The following is a 27640-nucleotide window of genomic DNA, read 5'->3' as shown; positions in this document are numbered from 1 at the left end:
AGCGGGACTTAATTGGAGGGCTTCAAACATGGAGTAGAGAAGTAGATGTAGAGAAGATGTTTCCACTTGTGGGGTGTCCAAAACTAGGGACCATAAATATTACACAGTCACTAATCAAGCCAACAAGGAATTCAAGAGAAACTTCTTCACCCAGAGACTGGTGAGAATGTGCAACTCGCTACCACAGTAGTTGAGGCGAATAGTATAGATGCATTTAAGGAGAAGCTAGATAAGTATATGAGGGATAAAGGGATAGAAGGATATGTTGATAGGGTGAGATGAAGAGGGGTGGGGGGAGGCTCGTGTGGAGCATAAACGCCGGCACGGAGCAGTTGGGCCGAATGGCCTGTTTCTGTGCTGTCAATACCATGTAATGTGCAGTGCTGCGTTATTAGATGTGAAATAATCTGACTGGTTTCCTTCCTGCAGACGGAGGATTTGAAAGTCTTCTACCCGGGCACGCTGCTGGAGACTGGCCACGACATCCTGTTCTTCTGGGTGGCCAGGATGGTGATGCTGGGATTGAAGCTGACCGGAAAACTGCCTTTCAAAGAGGTAACATTAGGCTTAAATTACAAGGACAGGTTGCATAGACGGGGCTTGTGTTTCCCCGAGTATAGAAGGTTAAGGGGTTGATGCGCTATCAATTACTCATAAAAGACGGAGAGTTAGGAGAGTAACTAAAAGGCTTTTATTAACAAAGAACAGAGCATGCCTCTCGTGGTTGACTGGTTTCCAAGAAGGCAGGGGGCTGCAGAGCAGTCACCTTTATACCTGGGCATGTGGGTGGAGCCAGGGAGCCAGCTGAGGCATGCATAGATACAACAGTGTGCAACAACAATAACAACGGTGAACAACAATAACAGTGGTTTACCACATTCACCCCTTGTTTAAAATTGAGTCCGGCGGGGTGAAGTGTGCTAAAGGTTCGTGTAAGTAAGTCTATCAGGTGGCCTTGTATGCCGTCCTGATCGTCGTCGTGGCGGCGGTGATGGTGCAGCATCCAACATTGAATCTGGCGTCTCATTGAGTGGTTGGGTGGTCAGTGACGGGTCCTGGGGCTGCAGCATGCCGTCTACAGGGGTTGGGTTGTGGGTAGTGGTGGATGGCAATGGTAGTGTTTCAGGGGCACCCGAAGGTGCGAGGTCTCATATGGAGACTGTGTCCTCCCGCCCGTCCGGGTACGCCACGTAAGCATACTGGGGGTTGGCGTGGAGGAGGCTCACCCTCTCGACCAGGGGGGTCCGTTTTATGGGACCTCACGTGCTTCCGCAGTAGGACGGGTCCTGGAGACGTCAGCCATGTCGGTAGCGAGGTCCCCGATGTGGACTTCCTGGGGAAAGTGAACATTTTTTCATGTGGGGTGGCATTGGTGGCCGTACAAAGCAGTGACCGAATGGAGTGGAGCGCCGCAGGGAGGACCTCCTGCCAGCGAGAGGTCGGAAGGCCCTTAGATTTTAAGTTTAAGAGGACGGCCTTCCAAACCGTTGCGTTCTCTCTTTCCACCTGGCCGTCCCCCCGGGGGTTGTAGCTGGTGGTTCTGCTTGTAGCAATACCTCTCGTGAGCAGGTGCTGACGGAGTTCGTCGCTCATAAAGGATGAGCCCCGGTCGCTATGGATATAGCTAGGGAAGCCGAACAAAGCGAAAAGGTCATTCAGACATTTAATGACCGTGGTACTGGTCATGTCTGGGCAAGGGATGGCAAACGGGAAACGGGAGTACTCATCAATTATGTTGAGGAAGTACACGTTGCGGTCAGAGGAGGGGAGGGGCCCTTTAAAATCGACGCTCAGGCGCTCGAAGGGGCGAGTGGCCTTGATCAGGCTTGCTCTGTCTGGCCTATAAAAATGCGGTTTGCACTCGGCACAGATTTGGCAGTTCCTGGTCATGGTCCTGACCTCCTCGATGGAGTAGGGCAGGTTACGGGATTTGATGAAATGGAAGAACCTGGTGACCCCCGGGTGGCAGAGGTCATTGTGGAGGGTCTGCAGTCTATCAACCTGCGCGTTGGCGCATGTACCACGTGATAGGGCATCTGGGGGCTCATTGAGTTTCCCGGGCCGGTACAAGATATCGTAATTGTAGGTGGAAAGTTCAGTTCTCCACCTCAAGATCTTGTCGTTCTTGATTTTGCCCCTCTGCTTATTGTTAAACATAAAAGCTACTGAACGCTGGTCAGTGAGCAGGGTAAATCGTTTTCCGGCCAGGTAATGCCTCCAATGTCGCACCGCTTCCACAATGGCCTGGGCCTCCTTTTCGACAGAGGAGTGTCGAATCTCGGGGCCCTGGAGGGTCCTTGAGAAAAAGGCCACGGGTTAAGGGTTGCAGCTAGGCCACTGGTTAAGGGTTGCAGCTAGGGCGAAGTCGGATGCGTCGCTCTCCACTTGGAAAGGGATGGACTCATCCACTGCGTGCATTGTGGCCTTCGCAATATCTCTTTTTATGAGAGTGAAGGCTGCACATGCCTCTGCTGTCAGGGGGAAGGAGGTGGACTTGATGAGGGGTCTGGCTTTGTCCGCATAGTTGGGCACCCACTGAGCATAGTAAGAGAAAAACCCTAGGCATCTCTTCAGTGCTTTTTGGCAGTGGGGGAGGGGGAGCTCCATAAGGGGGCGCATTCTGTCGGGGTCGGGGCCGATGACTCCGTTCTCCACTACGCAGCCAAGAATGGCGAGGCGCGTGGTGCGAAACATACATTTGTCCTTGTTGTATGTTAGATTCAGCCGCTGGGCCGTACGGAGGAATTTCTCTAGGTTAACGTCATGGTCCTGCTGATCGTGGCCGCAGATGGTGACGTTGTCTAGATAGGGGAAGGTGGCCTGCAGCGCGTTCTGGTCAACCATTCGGTCCATCTCCCTTTGGAAGACCGAAACCCCGTTGGTGACGCCGAAGGGGACTCGGAGGAAGTGGTAGACGACCGTCGGCTTCAAAAGCTGTGTACTGGCGGTCCTCAGCCCTGATGGGGAGCTGGTGGTATGCCGACTTCAGATCAATCGTCGAGAACATCCGGTATTGTGCTATCTGATTGACCATGTCAGATATGCGGGGGAGTGGGTATGCATCTAACTGGGTGTAGCGATTGATCGTTTGGCTGTAGTCAATAACTAGGCGCTGTTTTTCGCCAGTCTTCACTACCACCACATGGGCTAGTGCTACCCTCAATAATCCCTTCCTTCAGGAGTCTTGCTACTTCGGATTTAATGAAGCTCCTATCCCCGGCACTGTACCGCCTGCTTTTGGTAGCGATGGGCTTACAGTCGCGGGTGAGGTTAGCGAACAAGGGGCGGGGGGGAGACTTTAAGCGTGGAGAGGCTGCAAATGGTGCGCGGCGGGCGATTTAAAAGCTGCTAACTGCGCACCGTGTCGGGGTGGATAAAGCTCTCCGTGCTCCCGCTGTCGAAAAGGCAGGTAGTGGCGCGGCCGTTTACTGTAATGTCCATCATGGACCTGGACAGTTGGTGAGGGAGAGATTGGTCCAGCGTCACGGAGGCCAGCGTATGGTCGAGCGAGTCGCTGTGGTCGTCAGACGAGGCGGTGGTTGAGTCCGGGTCACCCGCGATTGGAGTTGGAGGCGTCCAAGATGGCGGACAAAATGGCTGCGCCCATGATCCCGATCCCCACGCGGCTGGAAGTGTCCAAGATGGCAGACGAGATGGCTGCCCCCACGGTTCACACGCGGCGCTGCTGGCGTTAGCGGTTTTACCTTTGCAGGTGCTGACGTAGTGTCATTTCTTCCCGCAGCCAGAGCAGGTAGCGTTTTTCGCCGGGCAGCGTGCTCTGGGGTGTTTTGCTTGGCCACAAAAGTAACATTTCGGGCCCTTGGACATCGCTGCAGCAGTTGGTGCCGGGGGTGGCGGTCCCATGACCCAAGGTTGCGGCGTCCACGGTGTGGAGCGGTTAGGGGAGAATGCGTCCATATTCCGGTGGGCCGCGTCTAGCGAGAGCGCGAGGGACACTGCCTTCTTCAGGTCGATTTCGCCCTTCTCCAGCAGTCTCTGCCGGGAGTAGTCGGACTTGAGGCCCGCAACGAAAGCATCTCGGATAAGTCCCTCCGTGTGTGTCGCGGCCGATACCTCTTTACAATCGCAGGCTCGGCCGAGTATCTGTAGTGCCCGTAGGAATGCCTCCACCGATTCCCCGGACTGCTGTTTGCGGGATCTCAGGAGGTGTCTGGCATAAACCGTATTTACCGGGCGTGTGTATTGCCCTTTTAGCAGATTGATAGCCGCCGCGTAGGTAGTTGCGTCCTGGATGAGCGTGTAGACTTGGTGGCCCACCTTGGAGGCCAGGATTTTTAGTTTGTTTCCATCTAGTGTCACGGCTGAGGCTTCCAGGTAAGCTTCGAAGCAACGCAGCCATTGTGCGAACTTGGTAGACGAACCCGCCTCTTGAGGGTCTAGGTCCAGGCATGTTGGTCTGAGGGCATGCAGCAGCGCCTGCTGCTCAGTGTTTGGTGCCGTCCTTTGCTGCAGCGCCTGCTGCTCAGCGTTTGGTGCCGACATTTTGTTTTTGTTAATAAAATGGATGCGCTATCAATTACTCATGAAAGACGGAGAGTTAGGAGAGTAACTAAAAGGCTTTTATTAACAAAGAACAGAGCATGCCTCTCGTGGTTGACTGGTTTCCAAGAAGGCAGGGGGCTGCAGAGCAGTCACCTTTATACCTGGGCATGTGGGTGGAGCCAGGGGCGGAGCCAGCTGAGGCATGCATAGATACAACAGTGTGCAACAACAACGGTGAACAACAATAACAGTGGTTTACCACAGGGGTGAACTAATTGAGGTGTTTAAGCTGATTAAAGGAGCTGGTAGGCTCGATAGAGAGAAACTACTTCCTCTGGTGGGGGTGGGGGGTAGTCCAGAAAAATGGGGCATAATCTTAAAATTAGAGCCAGGCCGTTCAGAGGTGATATCAGGGGGCACTTCTTCACAGAGAGGGTAGTGGAAATCTGGAAAACTCTCCCCCAAAAAGCTGTTGAGGCTGGGGGTGGTGGAGGAGGTCAGTTGAAAATTTCAAAACTGAGCTTGATCGATTGTTGATCCAACGTGATCCCACCACCAAACACATCTCCCCCCTCCCCTCCCCTTTCAGCATTCCGAAGGGACCGCTCCCTCCGCGACACCCTGGTCCACTCCTCAATCACCCCTAACAGCCCTTCTCTTTCACCTGGCACCTTCCCGTGCAAGCGCAGGAGATGCAACACCTGCCCTTTTACCTCCTCCCTTCCCACTGTCCAGGGCCCCAAACGCCCCTTCCAGGTGAAACAGCGATTTACGTGTACTTCTCGCAATCTAGTATACTGTATTCGCTGCTCACGATGCGGTCTCCTCTACATTGGGGAGACCAAACGCAGATTGGGTGACCGCTTTGCGGAACACCTCCGTTCAGTCCGTAAGGGTGACCCTGAGCTTCCGGTCGCCTGTCACTTTAATTCACCGCTTCACTCCCACTCTGATCTCTCTGTCCTCGGGCTATTGCATTGTTCCAATGAAGCTCAACGTAAGCTCGAGGAACAGCACCTCATCTTTCGATTGGGCACTTTGCTGCCTTCTGGGCTCAGCATCGAGTTCAACAATTTCAGACCATAATCTCTGCCCCCATTTTTCATGCTGTATGATTTTTGCCATTCTCATTTGCAACATTTGATCTTTCCTGCCTCTTACAAATGTACAGGATGTTCTTTCAATTCCTTCCTCCCCTCCTAAACGCCCCCCCCCCCCCCGTCTCTGCACCTGCTTAATATCTGTTACATCTCCAGCTTTTTCCAGTTCTGATGAAGGGTCCCAGACCTCAAACGTTAACTGTCTTTCTCTCTCCACGGATGCTGCCTGGCCTGCGTGTTTCCAGCATTTCCTGTTGTTATTTCTTGATCGCTTGTTGTTAGGCGAGGGTATTAAGGGTTAAGGAACCAAGGCGGTTGGATGGAGTTAAGATACAGATCAGACTAAACAGCCTCGAGGGGCTGAATGGCCTCCTCCTGTCCCTCTGTTCCACTGTCCCAATGCTGTGGGCCTACCAGAAAACGTTCCAAGCGCCAACACTTGGCACAAAGCCACTTGAGCGGAAGCCAGTAAGAAATCAAAAAAAATGCATGAGAAAGTTTAGAAGCAGCCCCTGAATGCTGCTCCAAATCTGACGCAGGGCTCCTGAAAGCTGATCCTGAGAGAGCACACGCCATAGTGGCCCAGGGCAACCTGAATTAAATGGATGGGCAGATGACTGAACAGTACAAATTTACAGGGATCTTCTAAGTATTGTGATTGGAGCTAATTTTAATCAAGTTAACTGCAAAGTGGCGGGGGCTTCATTCCATCAGTACAGTGCGGGTAACTCCTTCCTATCATAGCCCAGTGCTTCATTCCATCAGTACAGTGCGGGTAACTCCTTCCTATCGTAGCCCAGTGCTTCATTCCATCAGTACAGTGCGAGTAACTCCTTCCTATCATAGCCCAGTGCTTCATTCCATCAGTACAGTGCGGGTAACTCCTTCCTATCATAGCCCAGTGCTTCATTCCATCAGTTCACAGAATCACAGAAACCCCACAGTGTAGATAGAGGCCATTTCGGCCCATCGAGCCTGCACCGACACATATCCCACCCGATCCCCGTAACCCCTACACCAACACATATCCCACCCTATCCTTGTAACCCCACTTATTTAATCCCCCTAACACTAAGGGTCAATTTATCTTGGCCAATCAACCTAACCCGCACATCTTTGGACTGTGGGAGGAAACCGGAGCACCCGGAGGAAACCCACGCAAACACGGGGAGAATGTGCAAACTCCACACAGACAGTCGCCCGAGGCCGGATTCGAACCCGGGTCCCTGGCGCTGTGAGGCAACAGTGCTAACCACTATGCCACCGTGCTGTCATTGGCGATGGAGGAAGCTGGAAATTCCTCTCGATCGTGACTTGTGTTTCATTCCATCAGTACAGTGCGGGTAACTCCTTCCTATCATAGCCCAGTGCTTCATTCCATCAGTACAGTGCGGGTAACTCCTTCCTATCATAGCCCAGTGCTTCATTCCATCAGTACAGTGCGGGTAACTCCTTCCTATCGTAGCCCAGTGCTTCATTCCATCAGTACAGTGCGGGTAACTCCTTCCTATCGTAGCCCAGTGCTTCATTCCATCAGTACAGTGCGGGTAACTCCTTCCTATCATAGCCCAGTGCTTCTGGCCATCAGTGCAGTGGGAAGTAAGACAGACTTGCATTTATATAGCGTCTTTCACAACCTCAGGACGCCCCAAACGCGTTTTACAGCCAATGAAGTACTTTTGAAGTGTAGTCACTGTTGTAATGTAGGAAACGCGGCAGCCAATTTGCGCACAGCAAGCTCCCACAAACAGCAATGTGGTAAATGACCAGATAATCTGTTTTTAGTGATGTTGACTGGGGGATAAATAGTAGCCGTGGGATCTTTTACGTCCAGCTGAGAGAGCAGACGGGGCTTCGGTTTAACATCTCATCCAAAAGACAGCACCTCCGACAGTGCAGTGCTCCCTCAGTACCGCACTGGAGTGTCAGACTAGATTTTTGTGCTCAAGTCCCTGGAGTGGGACTTGAACCCACAACCTCCTGACTCTGAGGCGAGGGTGCTACCCACTGAGCCACGGCTGACAGTGCAGGTAACTCTTCCTAACATAACCCAGTGCTTCTGATGACATTGCTCCTTTCGTTCATGCTCGTGGATTTTTTTTTCTGTCACTAACTCAGGTGTACCTTCACGCCATCGTTCGCGATGCTCATGGCCGGAAAATGAGCAAATCTCTGGGCAACGTCATCGATCCCCTTGATGTGATCTTCGGCATCACGCTTGAGGTACGGTCCTGCAATGGTTTGGGAAGCAGCAGCTCTCAGTCTTGCTGGGGATTGGAGTTCAACATTGCGGGTTAACAAATCGTATTGATTTATTATCGGGAATTGTAGCTTGGATTTAGAAGTTTTTCCTAATTGAACTCTACGACAGTGAAATCGGTCTTGGCCGGCACGCAAAACAAATGATAACGAATCAGCCGCCTGTTTTTCACCTCCCCTGATTGTCTTTTCTATTGAAGCCAATGGAAAAGAACATTGACCAGGGTGTGTGTGTATCTCAAAATAATTGCAGTCCCATTTCTGGTTCGTTAGTTGATCTCAGTAGGCAGGATGGTAGAGCTGCTGCAGTTGGCCTCATACACGTGTGTGTGTGTGAACATAAGAAATAGGAGCAGGAGTCGGCCGTTTGGTCCTTCGAGCCTGCTCCACCATTCAATGAGATCATGACTGATCTTCCAACTCATCTCCACTTTCCCGCCCCATCCCCATATCCCTCGATTCTCTTACTGCCCAAAAATCTGTCGATCTCAATACTCACGACTGAGCCTCCACAGCCCTCTGGGTAGAGAATTCCAAAGATTCACCACCCTCGGAGTGAAGAAATTTCTCCTCATTTCAGTCCTAAATGGCCGACCCCTTATTCTGAGACTGTGACCCCTGGTTCTAGACATCCCAGCCAGGGTGAAACAGCCCCTCGGCATCTAGCATATAGCGAATAGCATAGATACCTTTTAAGGGGAAGCTAGATAAGCACGTGAAGGAGAAAGGAATAGAAGCTTATTCTGATTATACTAATTCATACTTCCGTTTGGACTCTGCGTGGCTGTGAGGATTCTTCAATCTGGTTGAAGAGCCTCGCTGTTTCCTGTCCTGCTCACAGATGTCCTGTAGAGGGGGCCACACTTTATCAGCCCTCGAAGAATTTTATACGTTTCAATGAGATCACCTCTCATTCTTCTAAACTCCAGAGAATTATAGGCCCGGTACGTGGGTGTGTGGGCGCATGTACGCACGCGTTTACGTGCATGTGTGTGTTTGTGCGTGCGTGAATGAATGAATGTCACCGGACGACGGAATCCGACAGCTTTGCGTTGGTGCTTCTCCACAGTGGGAATATCTGCCGCAGCTCTCTGCCTGAGCTCGCACACAGAAACCGGGCACCGGGTGAGACAGCGTCGGGTTTGCCGACGCCTGCGGAACCACTCCCAGGAAAGGAGAGGAGAAGCGTGATATCTCGAAACGCAAAGTTTTGGTAAAACTCCTGGTTTCCATTCAGGTGACTTTGTGGCGTCACGCAGAGAACCCGTCACTGGGACGATGTTTATTCTAAGTGGCTGCGACGTGAAGACGCGGTTTAAAAAGCCCACAGTCGGTCATTGCCTTTTACTGTTTCCGCAGGGTCTGCACGCACAGCTCCTGGAGAGTAACTTGGACCCGATCGAGATCGAGCGAGCGAAGGATGCTCAGGTAAACACAGCGCAGCTTTGCAGGATTGCGTGTCCCTCTGTCCCCTTCTTCACCCCGAGAGTGCTGAGAATGTGGAACTCGCTACCACAAGGAGGCGGTGAGGCGAATAGCATAGATACCTTTTAAGGGAAAGCTAGATAAGCACGTGAAGGAGAAAGGAATAGAAGCTTATTCTGATAGGGTGAGATGAAGTCGGGAGGGAGGAGGCGGCTCGTGTGGAGCACAATCCCATCTGTCTTTCCCAATCTTTATTTTGCTTTCTGTACATGATTTATACTTCCTGCTTTATACTTCCTGGTTTGGACTCTGCGTGGCTCAGTGAGGATTCTTCAATCTGATTGGTTGAAGAGCCTCGCTGTTTCCTGTCCTGCACACGGATGTCCTGTAGAGGGCGCCACACTTGATCAGACACCGGATTTGAGCAAGCCTCCGCTCAAAAGTCCACAAAAACTTTGTGTTGGGCTGCTTGATCCGATATCGCCCGTTTTACACTATCGCCCAGTCTTTGTCAGAGATCCTTTCACTTTTTATTATTAAACTTCACTAATTCCACCACCGCCTAAAAAGGCCAGAAGTGCACTGTTTTCTCGCCTCTGAGTCAGAAGGTCGTGGGCTCAAATCCCACTCCAGAGACCTGAGCACAAAAATCTAGGCTGACACTCCCAGTGCAGTGCTGAGGGAGTGCTGCACTATCGGAGGTGCCGTCTTTCGGATGAGAAGTTAAACCGAGGCCCTGTCTGCCCTCTCCGGTGGATGTAAAAGATCCCACGGCACTATTTAGAAGAATAGTAGGGAGCTCTCCCCGGTGTTCTGGCCAATATTTATCCCTCAACCAATATCACTTTTAAAAAAATAAAAAATAAAAAATAATTTTTTTTTTTAAAAAAAACCAGATTATCTGGTCACTAACACATTGTTGTTTGTGGGACCTTGCTGTGCGCAAATTGGCTGCTGGGTTACCTGCAAGTCTGTTCTTTCTTACCTTTGTGCCCATCCAGTGTTTTGAATCCCACTTTTATCTTTTTTGTTTTCCACGTTAGAATGCCGATTATCCGGTCGGGATTCCCGAATGCGGGACGGACGCCCTGCGGTTCGCTCTGTGCGCCTACACGTCTCAAGGTAACGCGGCCGTGGAATTATTCGCAGCGTCGCCACGTGAAAACCGGCGTATGTGCAAGGCATCACGGGAGGGTATCCCGCAAGAACAACCTTTGTCAGTCAGCCGGAGTGGGCGCTCTGCACTGATGGCCCCCCCCCCGGGAGCGTCTCTCGCAGCCTGTCCACTTCCCTAATTTTGGGCGCTGCCTTGCAATCCGTTTCCAAGCTCCCGTCTGAGTCTTTGCTGAAACGGAGCAGCAACTTAGTCAGTTGGGAGAGGGGGGAGGAAGACGGCTCGCTCCTGTTCGGGAAGTGCACCCACCATCGTCGGTCTGTGTGTGTGTGTCTGCGTCGCTCTGTTGATGGAAACGCTCTCTCGACTCTTGAGTTAGAAGGTTGTGGGTTCAAGGTGCAAGGTTCACTCCACTACTAAAGCACATAATCTAGGCTTGCTACTACCAAGGCAGTGCCGTTTTGTTAGAGTTGCCATCTTTTGGGTAAGATACTGGCCCAGAAATTAGGATCGGGGGCTTGCCGCGCGTGCAAGCCCCCGATCTGCACTCACCCTGCGCGCCGACATCTGAAGCCTGGGCCTGCTTGCATTTCCTGTCACAGGCCCGGTTCAGATGTCGGCGCGATGTGCTTACCTGATCCAGCGGCGTAGTTAGTGCGATGTGCCGGCTGGGATCAGGTGAGCACTGTGCAGCCAATCAGGGGAGGGGAAACTCATTCATGAGTTTGATAGTAAAGACTGTCAAACTCATGAAAAGTACGAGCGCCCAAAAGACTAGTTTAACTTTAATTAAAATTTTAAAAAACATCCCAATAATTAAATAAACTGTAAATAACTTTTAAAAAAAACTATTTAAAACAATTAATAACATTTTTGAAAAAATTTTTTTTTTACGAATTCGGGTCTAAAAATAAACTTACCTTACTGTAAAGTCCTTAAAAACAATGAAGCTGTGGAAAAAATGTAATAATTTTAAATAATAGACCACTTACCTTCAAGAATCCACTCCTTACGCCTCCTTTTTTCATTTCCAAAAAGTTCAGGCCCTTGCACACGCGCAAACCTGTCTAAACGAAGGAAGTTCAACGCGTGCGCGCAAAGTCCCGCGCCCACGCGTTAGACCTCTTAACCCCTTAGTTCGATGGAGAGGAAATGCCAGTTTCCCGCGCATGCGCTGTGCATGCTGGAATCCAGCACTTCCAACGGGCCCACGCGCGAGTACACCGTCCGTACTCGCGCGTTGGGACCGGAATTACTGGCCCACTATATCAAAGGCCCTGTTATGGTTGTTCGGGCAGATGCTAAAAAAAAATCCCGTGTGGCGTTATTCATTGTGCGAAGCGCTTTGAGACAGTTTGACCTGAACGGTTTTATACAAACGATGCACCCGTATTGCACTGTGCTATATTTGATTGGCTGATTTGTGTTTTTGTTGATCAGGATTGTTTAATTTACACACATTATCGCCCCTGCCTTAGCTCATCTGCTGCTGAAACCCTCACCCAGGCCTTTGTTACCTCCAGACACGACTATTCCAGTGCTCTCCTGGCCGGCCTCCCATCTTCCACCCTCCGAAAACTTCCAAACTCTGCCGCCCGTATCCTAACTGAAACGTCTGATTAATACTCTTTATTAAACTCTGCCGCCCTGGTCCTAACTCGCACCAAGTCCCGTTCACCCATCGCCCCCTGTGCTCGCTGACCTGTGTCGGCTCCTGGTCCGGCAACGCCTCGATTTTAAAATTCTCATCCCCATGTTCAAATCCCTCCATGGCCTCACGCCTCCCTATCTCTGTAACCTCCTCCATCCCTACAACGCTCGCAAGATATCTGCGCTCCTCCAATTCTGGCCTACATAGAAACATAGAAGATAGGAGCAGGAGTAGGCCATTCGGCCCCTCGAGCCAGCTCCGCCATTCAATGTGATCATGGCTGATCATCCAAATTCAGTACCCTGTCCCTGCTTTCTCCCCATATCCCTTGATCCCTTTAGCCTTAAGAAACATATCTAACTCCTTCTTGAATATATTTAATGAATTGGCCTCAACTGCCTTCTGTGGTAGAGAATTCCACAGGTTCACCACTCTCTGGGTGAAGAAATTCCTCCTCATCTCTGTCCTAAATGGCTTACCCCTTATCCTTAGACTGTGACCCGTGGTTCTGGACACCCCGACCATCGGGAACATCCTTCCTGCATCTAGTCTGTCTAGTCCTGTTAGAATTTTATAAGTTTCAATGAGATCCCCTCTCATTCTTCTAAACTGTAGCGAATATAAGCCTAATCGACCCAATCTCTCTTCATACGTCATTCCTGCCATCCCAGGTATCAGTCTGGTGAATCTTCTCTGCACTCCCTCCATGGCAAGAACATCCTTCCTCAGATAAGGCGACCAAAACTGCACACAATACTCAAGGAGTGATCTCACCAAGGACCTGTACAACTGCAGCAAGACATCCTTGTTCCTGTACTCGAATCCTCTCGCTACGAAGGCCAACATACCATTTGCCTTCTTAACCGCCTGCTGCACCTGCATGCTTACCTTCAGTGACTGGTGCACAAGGACACCCAGGTCTCATTGCACTTCCCCTTCTCCCAATCTATTGCCGTTCAGATAATAATCTGTCTTCCTGTTTTTGCCACCGAAGTGGATAACCTCGCATTTATCCACATTATACAGCATCTGCCATGCATCTGCCCAATCACCCAACCTGTCCAAATCATACTGGAGTTTCTCTGCATCCTCCTCACAGCACACACGCCCACCCAGCTTTGTGTCGTCTGCAAACTTGGAGATATTACATATAGTTCCCTCGTCTAGATCATTAATATATTTTGTGAATAGCTGGGGTCCAAGGACCGATCCCTGCGGTACCCCACTAGTCACTGCCTGCCACTCGGAAAAAGACGCGTTTATTCCAACTCTTTGCTTCCTGTCTGCCAACCAGTTCTCTATCCAAGTCAGTAGCTTGCCCCCAATGCCATGTGCTTTAACTTTGCACGCCTCTTGCGCATCCTTGATTTTCATCGCTCCACCATTGGCGGCCATACCAAGGCCCTAAGCTCCAGAATTCCTTCCCTAAACCCCTCTGCCTCTCTACCTCTCCCTCTTCCTTTAAGACGCTCCTTAAACCTTATCTCTTTGACCAAGCTTTTGGGTCACCTGTCCTAATATCTCCGTATGTGGCTCGGTGTCAAGTTTAGTTTGATAATCGCTCTTGTGAAGCGCCTGGTTTTTGCTACGTTAAAGATGCTGTATAAATGCACCTTCTAAATGTTTGAGGCATTTCCTGATTCCCCACAGCAGAGACGGTGCTAGTGGTGGTGAGCAATGTTCCTGTTAAACTGCGCGGCGGCCTGGAGGTCCCACGCAGCCGGCTCGCCGGCTTTCAAATGGAAAAACCGCACCTGCGCGGAAATTTGAATGGGCCGCGCAGCCTGTTAAAAGGGGGGGGGGTGTCGTACAACCCAAAACACATGAAAGGGAATATTGGTGGTGAGCTGGTTTATTGCCGTGATTCACCGACTGCTTGTGCCGTTAGGCCGGGACATCAACCTGGACGTGAACCGCATCCTCGGCTACCGACACTTCTGCAACAAACTCTGGAATGCCACGAAGTTCGCCATCCGTGGCCTGGGGGACGACTTCAAACCGGATGACCCTGCCCAGGTAGGTGCGGGCCTGTCGACCAGCGGAGGGCTGGGTGGGTGGGGAGGGGGTGCGTGTTAGAGAGAGAGAAAAAGAGAGCGGCTTCAGAGGGTTGAGCTCAGTAAGGACAGTCCCCACTGCGTAACACGGCCAGTCGCTTATATCGGCCAAATTGGCTGCTGCGTTACAGCAGTGAGTTCAGCAATCTAGGCCGACATTCCCCAGTGCTGCGCTGAGGGAGCGCTGCACTGTCAGAGGTGCCATCTTTCAGATGAGGTGTTCAACCAAGGCCCCGTCTGCTCTCTCAGGTAGACGTAAAAGATCCCATGCCACTATTTTGAAGAAGAGCAGGGGTAGTTCTCCCTGGTGTCCTGAGCCAATACTTATCCCTCAACCCACATCACAGAAACCGATGATCTGATCATTATCACATTGCTGTTTGTGGGAGCGTGCTGTGTGTAAATTGGCTGCCGCGTTTTCTACAGTACCAATGGCTTGTTTCTGTGCTGTACACTCGGTGCAACTCCTGGTGGCACAGGCAGCTTTTGACACAAAGCAAACGCTGGTTCCCTTTCCCTGACCGCGCACACCCGGGCACAAGTCAATTCAATTTCAATTTCAATTTTATTTGTCACATAACCAAATACAACAAGTGAAATCCAGTCAGTGAAATGCTTTGTTCTTAACGAGCCGAGCGCACCAAGCAGCAAAGGACACTTAGCTGCCTGGTACGCACGGAGCCCGCAAGGATGGCAGCCATCTTCATCGGCGCCATCACAATAGGGTCCGCTCTCGCCTCGCTCCACCTTTCCCACACTCCTGCCCGACAATCTTCAGCCGCCGTGGTACTGGGTTCACGGCGCGTGGAGATTCCGGGGCAGATCAATCCCAGCTTCTCCGATCTCCGTAGAGCGGCGAAGGGGAGATTTAACAGAGGCGTGCAGAAATAGCGGGCGAAAGGAACGGAAGGATGTGTGGACGGGGCGAGCTGAAGCCGGGGTGGGAGGAGGCTCGTGTGGAGCACGGGGCCGGTCGGGACAAGTGGCCCGTTTCTGCGCTGTAGATTCAATGTCGTCGTCTTTCTCTCTCTCTCTCCAGAGCTCGTCGCGAGGGAGCCTGATCGATCGCTGGGCGTTGAGTCGCCTGAGCCACGCGGTGGAGCTCTGCGAGCGCGGCTTCAAGCAGTATGACTTCCCGGGGATCACCACCGCCGTCTACAACTTCTGGCTCTACGAGCTCTGTGACGTCTACCTGGTGAGCTCTCGGCAACCGTGCCAATCGCTTGCATGTTGTCGTCCTCAAAAAATAAAATTCTCTTGCCGCTATTCAACTGTGGGAGGCATCGCGGAAAAGTGAAACCCTGAATTGCTGGGCCAGGTTTTGTGCCCGGGGCTGTGGGATTACTGGGGCGCAGGAAAAGCCAACTTTCCGTCCATTCGGAGGACCCCGGTGGGCTCTGTTATGGGCCCCTGTGCTCCTGAGCGCCCGATTACTCACTGCACCCTCCAGACCTGCCCTCCACTTTTTAACCTGGAGCCCGCCGTGGTCAGTAAAGTCAGTGCAGACAGGCGATTGATCCAGCAGTCTTGCTGGTGTGTGTTCTGCCTGGTCTCGTCCCTTATGTGGAGGTACTATAGGATTTTGTCATCTATCCTTTATTACTACTACAAGATTGAGGACTAGGAAATACTGAAACATAGAAACATAGAAGATAGGAGCAGGAGTAGGCCATTCGGCCCCTTGAGTCTGCTCCGCCATTTAATGAGATCATGGCAGATCATCCAAACTCAGTACCCTGTTCCTGCCTTCTCCCCATATCCCTTGATCCCTTTAGCCTTAAGAAATATATCCAACTCCTTCTTGAATGTATTTAATGAATTGGCCTCAACTGCCTTCTGTGGTAGAGGATTTCACAGCTTCACCACTCTCTGGGTGAAGAAATTCCTCCTCATCTCAGTCCTAAATGGCTTACCCCTTATCTTTAGAAACGTCTGATTAATACTCTTTATTAAACTCTGCTGTCCGTGTCCTAACTCGCACCAAGTCCCGTTCACCCATCGCCCCCTGTGCTTGCTGACCGACATTGGCTCCCAGTTGAGCAACGCCTCGATTTTAAAATTTTCATCCTTGTTTTCAAAACCTCCCATGGCCTCGCCTCCTCCCCATCTCTGTAACCTCCTCCAGCCCCACAACCCTCCGAGATCTCTGCTCTCCTCCAATCCTGGCCCCTTGTCTATCCCTGATTTCCATCGCTCCACCATTGGCGGCCGTGCCTTCAGCTGCCAAGGCCCAAACCTCTGGAATTCCCACCCTAAACCTCGCTTACCTCTCTTTCCTCCTTTTAAGATGCTCCTTAAAACCTACCTCTTTGACCAAGCTTTTGGTCACCTGTCCTAATAGCTCCTTATGTGGCTCGGTGTCAGATTTTGGGTCAGAGAGCAGCGCGCCCCCCCCCCCCCCCCCCGCCCACAGTCTCCCTGACCAGCAGCCCAAGTCTCCCTGCTGGTTACTGACCAGCAGCAATGTCTCTACTGGTCTCCTACTCTAATCCAATCATTTCTAGGCCTCAAACCTATAACTTTTTAACCCCCCCCCAAATGGTGTGAAGCACCTTGGGACGTTTTACGACATTAAAGGTGCTATATAAATACAAGTTGTCACAGGAAATCACAGGAACCCCACAGTGCAGATAGAGGCCATTTCAGCCCATCGAGCCTGCACCGACACACATCCCACCCGATCCCGGTAACCCCACGTATTTAATCCCCCTAACACTAAGGGTCAATTTATCATAGCCAATCAACCTAACCCGCACATCTTTGGACTGTGGGAGGAAACCGGAGCACCCGGAGGAAACCCACGCAAACACGGGGAGAATGTGCAAACTCCACACAGACAGTCGCCCGAGGTCGGATTCGAACCCGGGTCCCTGGCGCTGTGAGGCAACAGTGCTAACCACTATGCCACCGTGCTGTCATTGGCGATGGAGGAAGCTGGAAATTCCTCTCGATCGTGACTTGTGTTGGACAAGCGAGCGAGAAATGTGTCAATTTTTGCATTTTTTTTTCCCCCTTCCCCCCCCCCCCCCCCCAGGAATGTTTGAAGCCTGTGTTCACCGGCACGGACGAGAATGCCGCTGGTGTGGCCCGGAACGTGCTGTACACCTGCCTGGACGCAGCCCTTCGCCTCCTCAGCCCGTTCATGCCCTTCGTGACCGAGGAGCTCTACCAGAGGTTGCCGCGGCGATCGGCACAGGGCCCCCCCAGTATCGGGGTTACCCCCTACCCTGACTGTGAAGAGGTGTGTGTGTGTGATGGACTGCGGGTAGTAGCAGGGTGGGGTGGGTGGGGGAATTGCAACATAGGAGCAGGAGGAGGCAGTTCAGCCCCTCGAGCCTGTTCCATCATGGCCGATCTGTAACTTAACTGGGTATTAGAATAATCTGTAGATTATAGGAGGATAGGAAGATTGGGGGGGGGGGGGGGGGCGGGAGTGGAGGGGTGGTTAAAGAGTTATAGGTTTGAGGCCTAGAAATGATTGGATTAGAGTAGGAGACCAGTAGAGACATTGCTGCTGGTCAGTAACCAGCAGAGAGACATGGGATGCTGGTCAGGGAGACGAGGGAGGGGCGCTGGTCTCTGACTAGCAGGGAGAGATGGGGTCCGCTGACCAGCAGGGAGAGACGGGAAGCTGCTAGTCACTGACCAGCAGGGAGAGACAGGAAGCCGCCAGTCGTTGACCAGCAGGGAGAGACTGGGGCCACTGGTCGCTGACCAGCAGGGAGAGACTGGGGCCACTGGTCGCTGACCAGCAGGGAGAGACTGGGGCCACTGGTCGCTGACCAGCAGGGAGAGACTGGGGCCACTGGTTGCTGACCACCAGGGAGAGACTGGGGCCACTGGTCGCTGACCAGCAGGGAGAGACGGTGACCAGCAGAGAGGCAGGTCTCCTGCTCCCTGTTCCTTAAAATCAATGAGCTTTGATTTTTTACTATTGCAAAGATGCAAGGAGGAGGCAGAATGTAGGATTGGGTATTTGGAGCTTAGGAATAAGGGAGTTCAATGTAGGCAATGAGCAGATAGTGAGAGGTGGGCCCTGAATCTAATCAGCATTGCAGAGGTTCAATTTTGCTGCCTCTTTTCCTGCAGTACTGTTGGAGGGACGAGGAGCTGGACCGGAATGTGGAGTTTGCCATGTCCATCACCCGCACCATCCGCTCTCTGCGCGCTGACTATAACCTTACCAAGACCAAAGCAGATTGTGAGTTGACTTTCTTCCGCGTTGCTTGGCCCCCGGTTAAACGTGGAGTTGCTTGCGGTGTTGTCAGCGCTCCTGTTAATTTATTGCCGGCGCCTTTCTCACACTCTGCGCCTTCCCCGGCTGACGGGAATGGGTCCCGGGCCCTCTTCCAGCTCCTTCCCGACGCAGAGGTGTCGGCCGTGGCTCGGTGGATGGAGCTCTGGCCTCTTGAGTCGAGTTCAAGTCTCAAGTTCTAGGGCTGACACTCCCCAGCGCAGGGCCGAGGGAGCGCTGCACTGTCGGAGGAGCCGTCTTTCGGATGAGACGTTAAACCGAGGCCACCGTCTGCTCTCTCGGGTGAACGTAAAAGATCCCACGGCTCTATTTCGAAGAAGAGCAGAGGCGTTCTCCCCGGTGTTTCATAGTAACAGAGTCTACAGCCCGGAAACAGGCCATTCGGCCCAACTGGTCCCTGCTGGTGTTTATGCTCCACACCAGCCTCCTACCACCCCTCTTCTTCTCACCCCATCAGCATATCCTTCTATTCCTTTCTCCCTCGTGCTTATTAAGCTTCCCCTTAAGGGCAACGGATCCTGACCAAAATTTATCCCTCAATCAACATCGCTAAAAAAAAAGCAGATTATCTGGCCATTTACATAGTCTTACACAGTATTTACAGCACAGTAACAGGCCATTCGACCCAATAGGTCCCTGCTGGTGTTTATGCTCCACACCGGCATCCTTCCACCCCTCTTCATCAAACCCTATCAGTATATCCTACTATTTATTTCTCCCTCGTGTACTTGTCAAGCTTCCCCTTAAATGCATCTATATTATTCGCTTCAACCACTCCCTGTGGTAGCGAGTTCCACATTCTCGCCACTCTCTGGGTAAAGGAGTTTCTCCTGAATTCCCTATTGGATTTTTTAGTGACTGTCATTGCTGTTGGTGAGATCTTGCTGTGCGCAAATTGGCTGCCGCATTGCCCACATTACAGCAGTGACTACGTTTCTAAAGATACTTCATTGGCTGCAACGCGCTTTGGGACGTCCTGAGGTTGTGAAGGGCGCTGTAGAAATGCTGGTGCTTTATCATTCCAGTTAAATTCTCTGTCTCTCTCTCTCTCCGAGATTGACCTTGCACATTCTCGCTTTTGTCCGCAGGTTACCTGACGTGCTTGGACGAGAGCACGGCTGCTCTGGTAAGCCGCTTCTCCTCCTACATCCAGACGCTGTCCTACTCCAAGTCGGTGACCATCCTGGTCAACGAGGACTGCCCGGCCGGCTGCGCCTTGGCCATCGCTTCCGACCGATGCACCGTCCATCTAATGCTGAAGGTAGGTGAGGGGCAGCTGCCCCTACAACTAGAGTCTAGAACCAGGGGTCACAGTCTCAGAATAAGGGGTCGGCCATTTAGGACTGAGATGCGGAGAAATGTCTTCACTCGGAGGGTGGTGAATCTTTGGAATTCTCTACCCCAGAGGGCTGTGGAGGCTCAGTCGTTGAGTATATTCAAGACTGAGATTGATAGATTTTTTTGACTCTAGGGAAAATCAAGGGATGTGGGAATCGGGCGGGAAAGTGGAGATGAGGTCAAAGATAAGCCATGATCTTATTGAATGGCGGCGCAGGCTCAAAGGGCCATATAGAAACAGAAGATAGGAGCAGGAGTCGGCCATTCAGCCCCTCGAGCCTGCTCCGCCATTCAATGAGATCATGGCTGATCATCCAAATTCAGTACCCTGTCCCTGCTTTCTCCCCATATCACAATCACAGAAATCACAGAAACCCCACAGTGCAGATAGAGGCCATTTCGGCCCATCGAGCCTGCACGGACACACATCCCACCCGATCCTCATAACCCCTACACCAACAAATATCCCACCCTATCCCTGTAACCCCTACACCGACACATATCCCACCCTATCCCTGTAACCCCACGTATTTAATCCCCCTAACACTAAGGGTCAATTTATCATAGCCAATCAACCTAACCCGCACATCTTTGGACTGTGGGAGGAAACCGGAGCACCCGGAGAAAACCCACGCAAACATATCTAACTCCTTCTTGAATATATTTAATGAATTGGCCTCAACTGCCCTGTGTGGTAGAGAATTCCACAGGTTCACCACTCTCTGGGTGAAGAAATTCCTCCTCATCTCAGTCCTAAATGGCTTACCTCTTATCCTTAGACTGTGACCCCTGGTTCTGGACTCCCCCACCATCGGGAACATCCTTCCTGCACCTAGTCTGTCTAGTCCTGTTAGAATTTTATAAGTTTCAATGAGATCCCCTCTCATTCTTCTAAACTCAAGCGAGTATAAGCCCAATCGACCCAATCTCTCTTCATACGTCATTCCTGCCGTCCCAGGTATCAGCCTGGTGAATCTTCACTGCACTCCCTCCATGGCGAGAACATCCTTCCTCAGATAAGGCGACCAAAACTGCACACAATACTCAAGGTGTGGACTCACCAAGGCCCTGTACAACTGCAGCAAGACACCCTTGTTCCTGTACTCGAATCCTCTCGCTACGAAGGCCAACTCCTGCTCCTAATGCTCTCCACAAACTCCCACATGCTGCAGATACGACACACCACCTGCACTGCCCTCTCTATCTAGCCTTGTGATATTTATTTAATACATAAAAGTTTTTACGTAATTAATTCACTGAGTTTACTTTTAATTTCTATTTGTAAACTAATTAATTTATCTAGTTTAAACTGTTGATTGAATAAAGTATTAGCAAGTTATAGGCTCCTCGTTTAAACCACACCCTAGCCCTTGGCACCTGCTTCCCGCACTGTTCCCAACTCCCACTCGCACCAAATTCCCGTTGCCGCTCGGTTTAGCAGAGCCTCCCAGCTCTCTGCTTCCGGGAAGGAGGGACACGAGATTCAGTCTGAGCGTGATGACCCTTTTTTTGACCTGTATCTCCCCGCTTTCCGATGTTCTTTATAAAGGGGCTGATAGATGCCGAGAAGGAAGTCACGAAGCTCAGGAACAAGCAGGGAGAAGTTCAGAAGCAGATCGCCAAGCTCGGGGAGAAAATGTCCAAAGCCGATTACAGGACCAAAGTGCCTCAGAAAATCCAGGAGATGGAGGCGGAGAAGGTAAGGGGGACCGTTCCGAAGCAGCAAAGGGGGCGAAATAGTCTGCTCCGCAGGTTGGTTGGAGGATTCCTACGTGAAATAAGCTTGCCGCAGTCACGATCTCATCCGTCGTGTACATGTGGGCTCATCACGCCAAAAACTGCCCCGAAGCTGGACCCTGAATTGATAATCAAGCTTGGAGAATGCAGAGTGCTGCACGTGGGACATGGAAAACAGTGCAGGAAGAGGTGGTTTTCTGTGCTTGGGGTCAGTTTTGCGACAGCTTTACTCTGTATCTAACCCGTGCTGTACCTGCCCTGGGAGTGTTTGATGGGACAGTGTAGAGGGAGCTTTACTCTGTATCTAACCCGTGCTGTACCTGCCCTGGGAGTGTTTGATGGGACAGTGTAGAGGGAGCTTTACTCTGTATCTAACCCGTGCTGTACCTGCCCTGGGAGTGTTTGATGGGACAGTGTAGAGGGAGCTTTACTCTGTATCTAACCCGTGCTGTACCTGCCCTGGGAGTGTTTGATGGGACAGTGGAGAGGGAGCTTTACTCTGTATCTAACCCGTGCTGTACCTGCCCTGGGAGTGTTTGATGGGACAGTGTAGAGGGAGCTTTACTCTGTATCTAACCCGTGCTGTACCTGCCCTGGGAGTGTTTGATGGGACAGTGGAGAGGGAGCTTTACTCTGTATCTAACCCGTGCTGTACCTGCCCTGGGAGTGTTTGATGGGACAGTGTAGAGGGAGCTTTACTCTGTATCTAACCCGTGCTGTACCTGCCCTGGGAGTGTTTGATGGGTTACATAGCCCACTGCTGCTTTTAAATGGCGAAACGACATAAAAAGTGCGGGACTGCCGCCCAGCTCTTCAGCTCCATTGTGACCCCGTCCTAACTCCCGGAGGCAGGGTCATCGCCATATTGGGGAGCCAGCAGCCACTGAGCATAACTTGGGCTCCCTGCTGCTCTGAGAGGGGGATCCATTGACCTGCCGACCCGAAGATTTTGGCCCAAATTTGTTCCCTGCCCTCCCCCCTCGCCCCCACTGTTAATTCCCTTGATGCAAGGCTTCCTATTCACAATGGTCAATGGCCCTGCTTGTTGGGTCACACTTGCTGTCCAGAATGCCCCCAGATTTCTGCTGATGTAGACACATATCAGGCTGAATTCCTGGTGTGGGGTAGTCTGAGAACACGCTGCTTCCCCCCCCCCCGTCCCCGAAACCGAAACTGCTGCTGGGACTGGCGGAGGGGCAGATCCTTGACGGAAGTGCTCGCCCTTCCCCAGCAGAAGCCAATGCTCAAGTGATGCCCCCGCCCCATCTCTGTAATCTCCTACAGCCCTCCGAGATCTCTGCGTTCCTCCAATTCTGGCCCCTTGTCCATCCCTGATTTCCATCGTTCCACCATTGGTGGCCGTGCCTTCAGCTCTGGAATTATTTTCCCTAAACCTCTCCTCCTCTCTCCCTCTCTCTCCTCCTTTAAGATGCTCCTTTAAACCGCTTCTTTGACCAAGCTTTTGGTCATCTGTCCTTAAAGTATCCTTATGTGGCTCGGTGTCAAATTGTTTGTTAATCGCTCCTGTGAAGCGCCTTGGGACGTTTTACTATGTTAAAGGTGCTACATAAATGCAAGTTGTTGTTGATGTTAAAGGAAACGCCAGCCGTCCAGGTTCTGCTCCAACTTCAGGTGCCCTCGCAAACTCGACTGAAAGGAATTTCTGAGCTCCTCTCTTTAAAAGTAGTGAAATAAATGACCGGGTCATCAGTTTTAGTGATGCTGATTGAGGGATAAATATTATCCTCTGGACTTCTTCGAAATAGTGGCCGTTGGGGTCATTTAAGTCCACCTGAGAGGGCAGACGGGGCTTCGGTTTAATGTCTCATCCGAAAGACGGCTCCTCCGACAGTGCAGCGCTCCCACAGTACTGCACAGGAGTGTCAGCCCAGATTTTGGTGCTCAAGTCTCCGGAGTGGGGACTTGAACCCGCGACCTTCTGACTCGGAGGCGAGGGTGCGACCCGCTGAGAAGGTTCCAGCTGCCGTCGCCTGTCTGTGCGGAGATAGCTGATGTTAGTCAGCCATTAGCCTCAGTGCCCTCAGTTTAGGGAAAGGGGCAGAAATCCGTTGTTAGCAATGAATCACAAGGCCGCAAAATCCGAGCCGATTCCGTTCACCAACAACCGCGGCCATAAAGCTTTCAGCTCTGAAATAGCATTTACAGCAGAGAAACAGGCCATTCGGCCCAACAGGTCCATGCTGGTGTTTATGATCCACACGAGCCTCCTCCCACCTTCCTTCATCTCACTCTATCAACATATCCTTCTATTCCTTTCTCCCTCGGGTGCTTAAATTACGAGGAGAGATTGCACAAACTATGGTTGTACTCCCTGGAATTTAGAAGGTTAAGGGGTGATCTGATCAAAGTTTTCAAGATATCAAGGGGAACAGATAGGGTAGATAGAGAGAGACTATTTCCGCTGGTTGCGGAGTCTAGGACTAGGGGACATAGTCTAAAAATTAGAGCCAGACCTTTTTTGAGTGAAATTCGGAAACACTCTAACACACAAAGGGTGGTAGAAGTTTGGAACTCTCTTCCGCAAACAGCAATTGACACTGGATCAATTGTTAATTTTAAATCTGAGATTGATAGATTTTTTGTTAACCAAAGGTATTAAGGGATATGGGCCAAATGCGGGGATATGGAGTTAGGTGGCAGATCAGCCATGATCTCATCGAATGGTGGAACAGGTTCGAGGGGCTGAATGGCCTCCTCCCGTTCCTATGTTCCTCTTAAATGCATCTATGTTATTCGCTTCAACCATCCCCAGTGGTAGCCAGCTCCACTCAGTGGGTAAAGAATTTAATTTTAGAACATAAGAAATAGGAGCAGGAGTAGGCCAATCGGCCCCTCGAGCCTGCTCTGCCATTCAATAAGATCATGGCTGATCTGATCCTAACCTCAAATCCACTATCACAGAACCATCTCCTGAATCTAACAGAATTAGACACACGAAATAGGAGCAGGATCAGGCTACACGGCCCCTGGGCCCGCTCCGCTACCCACAGGGCCATGACCGATCCAAACCTAGACTCATGTCCAAATTCCTGCCCACTCCCCGTAACCCTTAATTCCCTTTACTTCTAGGAAACTGTCTATTTCTATTTTAAATTTATGTAATGATGTAGCTTCTACAGCTTTTTGGGGCAGCATATTCCATGGACCTACCACCCTCTGAGTGAAGTAGTTCCTCCTCATCTCAGTTTTGAAAGAGCAGCCCCTTATTCTAAGACTATGCCCCGTAGTTCTAGTTTCACCCATCATCGGGAACATCCTCCCCGCATCCACCCGATCCAACCCCTTCACAATCTTATATGTTTCAATAAGATCGCCTCTCATTCTTCTGAACTCCAATGAGTAGAGTCCCAATCTACTCAACCTCTCCTCATATGTCCATCCCCTCATCCCCGGGATTAACCGAGTGAACCTTCTTTGTACTGACTCGAGAGCAAGTATGTCCTTTCTTAAGTATGGACACCAAAACTGTACGCAGTATTCCAGGTGCGGTCTCACCAATACCTTGTACAACTGAAGCAATACCTCCCTATTTTTATATTCTATCCCCCTAGCAATGAAAGCCAACATTCCATTGGCCTTCTTAATCACTTGCTGCACCTGCATACTAACCTTTTGAGTTTCGTGCACCAGGACCCCCAGATCCCTTTGTACTTCAGTACTTTCCAGTTTCTTGCCATTAAGATAATAACTTGCTCTACGATTTTTCCTGCCAAAGTGCATAACCTCACACTTTCCAGTATTGTATTCCATCTGCCAAATCTCTGCCCACCTACTTAGCCTGTCTATGTCCCCTTGCAGGTTTTTTATGTCCTCCTCACTCACTACTTTCCCTCCCATCTTAGTATCATCTGCAAACTTTGATATGTTACACTCGGTCCCCTCCTCCAAATCGTTAATATAGATTGTAAAGAGTTGGGGACCCAGCACTGACCCCTGTGGAACACCACTAGTTACTGATTGCCAGTCTGAGAATGAACCATTTATCCCAACTCTCTGCCTTCTGTTAGATAGCCAATCCTCTATCCATGCCAGAATATTACCCCCAATCCCATGATTTTTTATCTTAAGCAATAATCTTTTGTGTGGCACCTTGTCAAATCCTTTTGGAAGTCTAAATACACTACGTCCACTGGTTCCCCTTTATCCACACTATATGTTACTTCCTCAAAGAACTCCAGCAAATTTGTCAAACATGACTTCCCCTTCATAAAACCATGCTGACTTTGTCCAATTAAACTATGATTATCCAAATGTCCTGTTACTTTCTCCTTAATAATGGACTCCAAAATTTTACCTACCACAGATGTTAGGCTAACCGGTCTATAGTTTCCAGCCTTCTGTCTACTGCCCTTTTTAAATAAGGGTGTTACATTAGCAGTTTTCCAGTCTGCCGGGACCTTTGCCGAGTCCAGGGAGTTTTGGAAAATTATTACCAATGCATCCACAATCCCTACCGCCACTTCCCTCAAGACCCTAGGATGTAAGCCATCAGGTCCAGGTGATTTATCCGCCTTGAGTCCCATTATTTTACCGAGTACCACTTCCTTAGTGATTTTGATCATGTTTAGCTCCTCCCCCCCTATAGCCCCCTGTTTGTCCAGTGTTGGGATATTCTTAGTGTCTTCTACTGTAAAGACTGATGTAAAATATTGATTCAGTGTTTTTGCCATCTCCATATTTCCCACCATTAATTTCCCGGTCTCATCCTCTAAGGGACCAACATTTACTTTAGCCACCCTTTTTCTTTTTATATAACTATAAAAACTCTTACTATCTGTTTTTATATTTTTTGCTAATTTACTTTCATAATCTATCTTCCCTTTCTTAATCAATCTTTTTGTTATTTTTTGCTGTCTTTTAAAGTTTTCCCAATCCTCTATCCTCCCACTAGATTTGGCTACCTTATATGCCCTTGTTTTTAGTCGAATACTATCCTTAATTTCTTTACTTAGCCACGGATGGCTGTCTTTTCTTTTACACCCTTTTCTTCTCAGTGGAATATATATTTTTTGGAAGTTGTAAAATAACTCCTTAAATGTACACCACTGATCATGTATCGTCTTACCCTTTAATCTATTTTCCCAATCCACTCTACTCAATTCCGCTCTCATACCTTCAGTCTCCTTTATTCAAGCTTAGCACGCTTGTTTGAGATCCAACCTTCTCACCCTCTAATTGAATATGGAATTCAACCATGTTATGGTCACTCATTTCAAGGGGATCCTTTACTAGGACATTTTTAATTAATCCTGTCTCGTTACACAGGACCAGATCTAAGGTTGCTTGCCCCCTGGTCGGTTCAATTACATACTGCTCAAGAAACCCATCCCTAATACACTCAATGAAATCATCCTCAAGGCAGCCCTGCCCAATTTGATTTGCCCAATTAATATGATAGTTAAAATCCCCCATAATTATAGATGTTCCCTTATTACAAGCCTCAACTATTTCCTGATTGATACTCCGTCCAACAGCGTTGCAACTGTTCGGAGGCCTATAGACTACGCCCACTAGTGTTTTTTTCCCCTTATTATTCCTTACCTCCACCCAAACTGTTTCATTATCCTGATCTTTTGACCCAATATCATTTCTCTGTATTACAGTGATTCCTTCCTTTATTAACATAGCCACCCCACCTCCCCTTCCTTCCTGCCTGTCCTTCCTGATCGTTAAATAACCTGGTATGTTTAATTCACAGGCATTGTCACCCTGCAGCCATGTTTCTGTAATGGCCACAAGATCATACCCATATGTAGTTATTTGTGCCATTAACTCATCTATTTTGTTACGAATGCTACGTGCATTCAGATAGAGAACTTTCAAATATGTTTTGTGACACTTAGTTCCTGCTTTTGCCCTTTTTATTACTTTACCTTTTACTCCATACCTTCTGCCCCTTCCTGACACACTCTGGTTTTTAATTTCCCCACTGCTACCTAAGTCTATGACCTTCTCTGTTGTCATTTTTATTATTTGCTCTCTAGGAACCTCCCCCCCCCACCCCACTAGTTAGTTTAAAGCCCTCTCTACAGCCCTAGTTATATGATCCGCCTGGACTCTAGTCCCAGCATTGGCCAAGTGAAGCCCGTCCCAACGGAACAGCTCCCTCCTGCCTCAGTACTGGTGCCAGTGTCCCAGGAAGCAAAACCCATTTCTCCCACACCAGTCTTTGAGCCACGCATT

General features: G+C 50.3%; 1 protein-coding gene across 2 annotated transcripts in view; it reads left to right on the top strand.

Moving 5' to 3' along the window:
• vars1 (valyl-tRNA synthetase 1) overlaps nucleotides 1-27640 on the top strand; it is a 126185-nt gene that overhangs the window by 94146 nt on the left and 4399 nt on the right. For both annotated transcript variants that reach the window (XM_085975023.1, XM_085975022.1), the window contains exons 21-30: nucleotides 430-555; nucleotides 7722-7826; nucleotides 9222-9290; nucleotides 10331-10409; nucleotides 13941-14068; nucleotides 15146-15301; nucleotides 17141-17347; nucleotides 18196-18307; nucleotides 19450-19622; nucleotides 21249-21398. In XM_085975023.1, coding sequence (XP_085831149.1) covers nucleotides 430-555; nucleotides 7722-7826; nucleotides 9222-9290; nucleotides 10331-10409; nucleotides 13941-14068; nucleotides 15146-15301; nucleotides 17141-17347; nucleotides 18196-18307; nucleotides 19450-19622; nucleotides 21249-21398 — 1305 coding nt within the window. The remainder of the gene's footprint in view (nucleotides 1-429; nucleotides 556-7721; nucleotides 7827-9221; nucleotides 9291-10330; nucleotides 10410-13940; nucleotides 14069-15145; nucleotides 15302-17140; nucleotides 17348-18195; nucleotides 18308-19449; nucleotides 19623-21248; nucleotides 21399-27640) is intronic.

This window comes from Somniosus microcephalus, unplaced genomic scaffold (genome assembly GCF_052327205.1).
Source record: "Somniosus microcephalus isolate GS21.2 unplaced genomic scaffold, FLI_Smic_1.0 unresolved_chr1, whole genome shotgun sequence".
NCBI classification, from domain to species: domain Eukaryota; kingdom Metazoa; phylum Chordata; class Chondrichthyes; order Squaliformes; family Somniosidae; genus Somniosus; species Somniosus microcephalus.
This window is presented reverse-complemented; position numbering and strand designations above follow the sequence as displayed.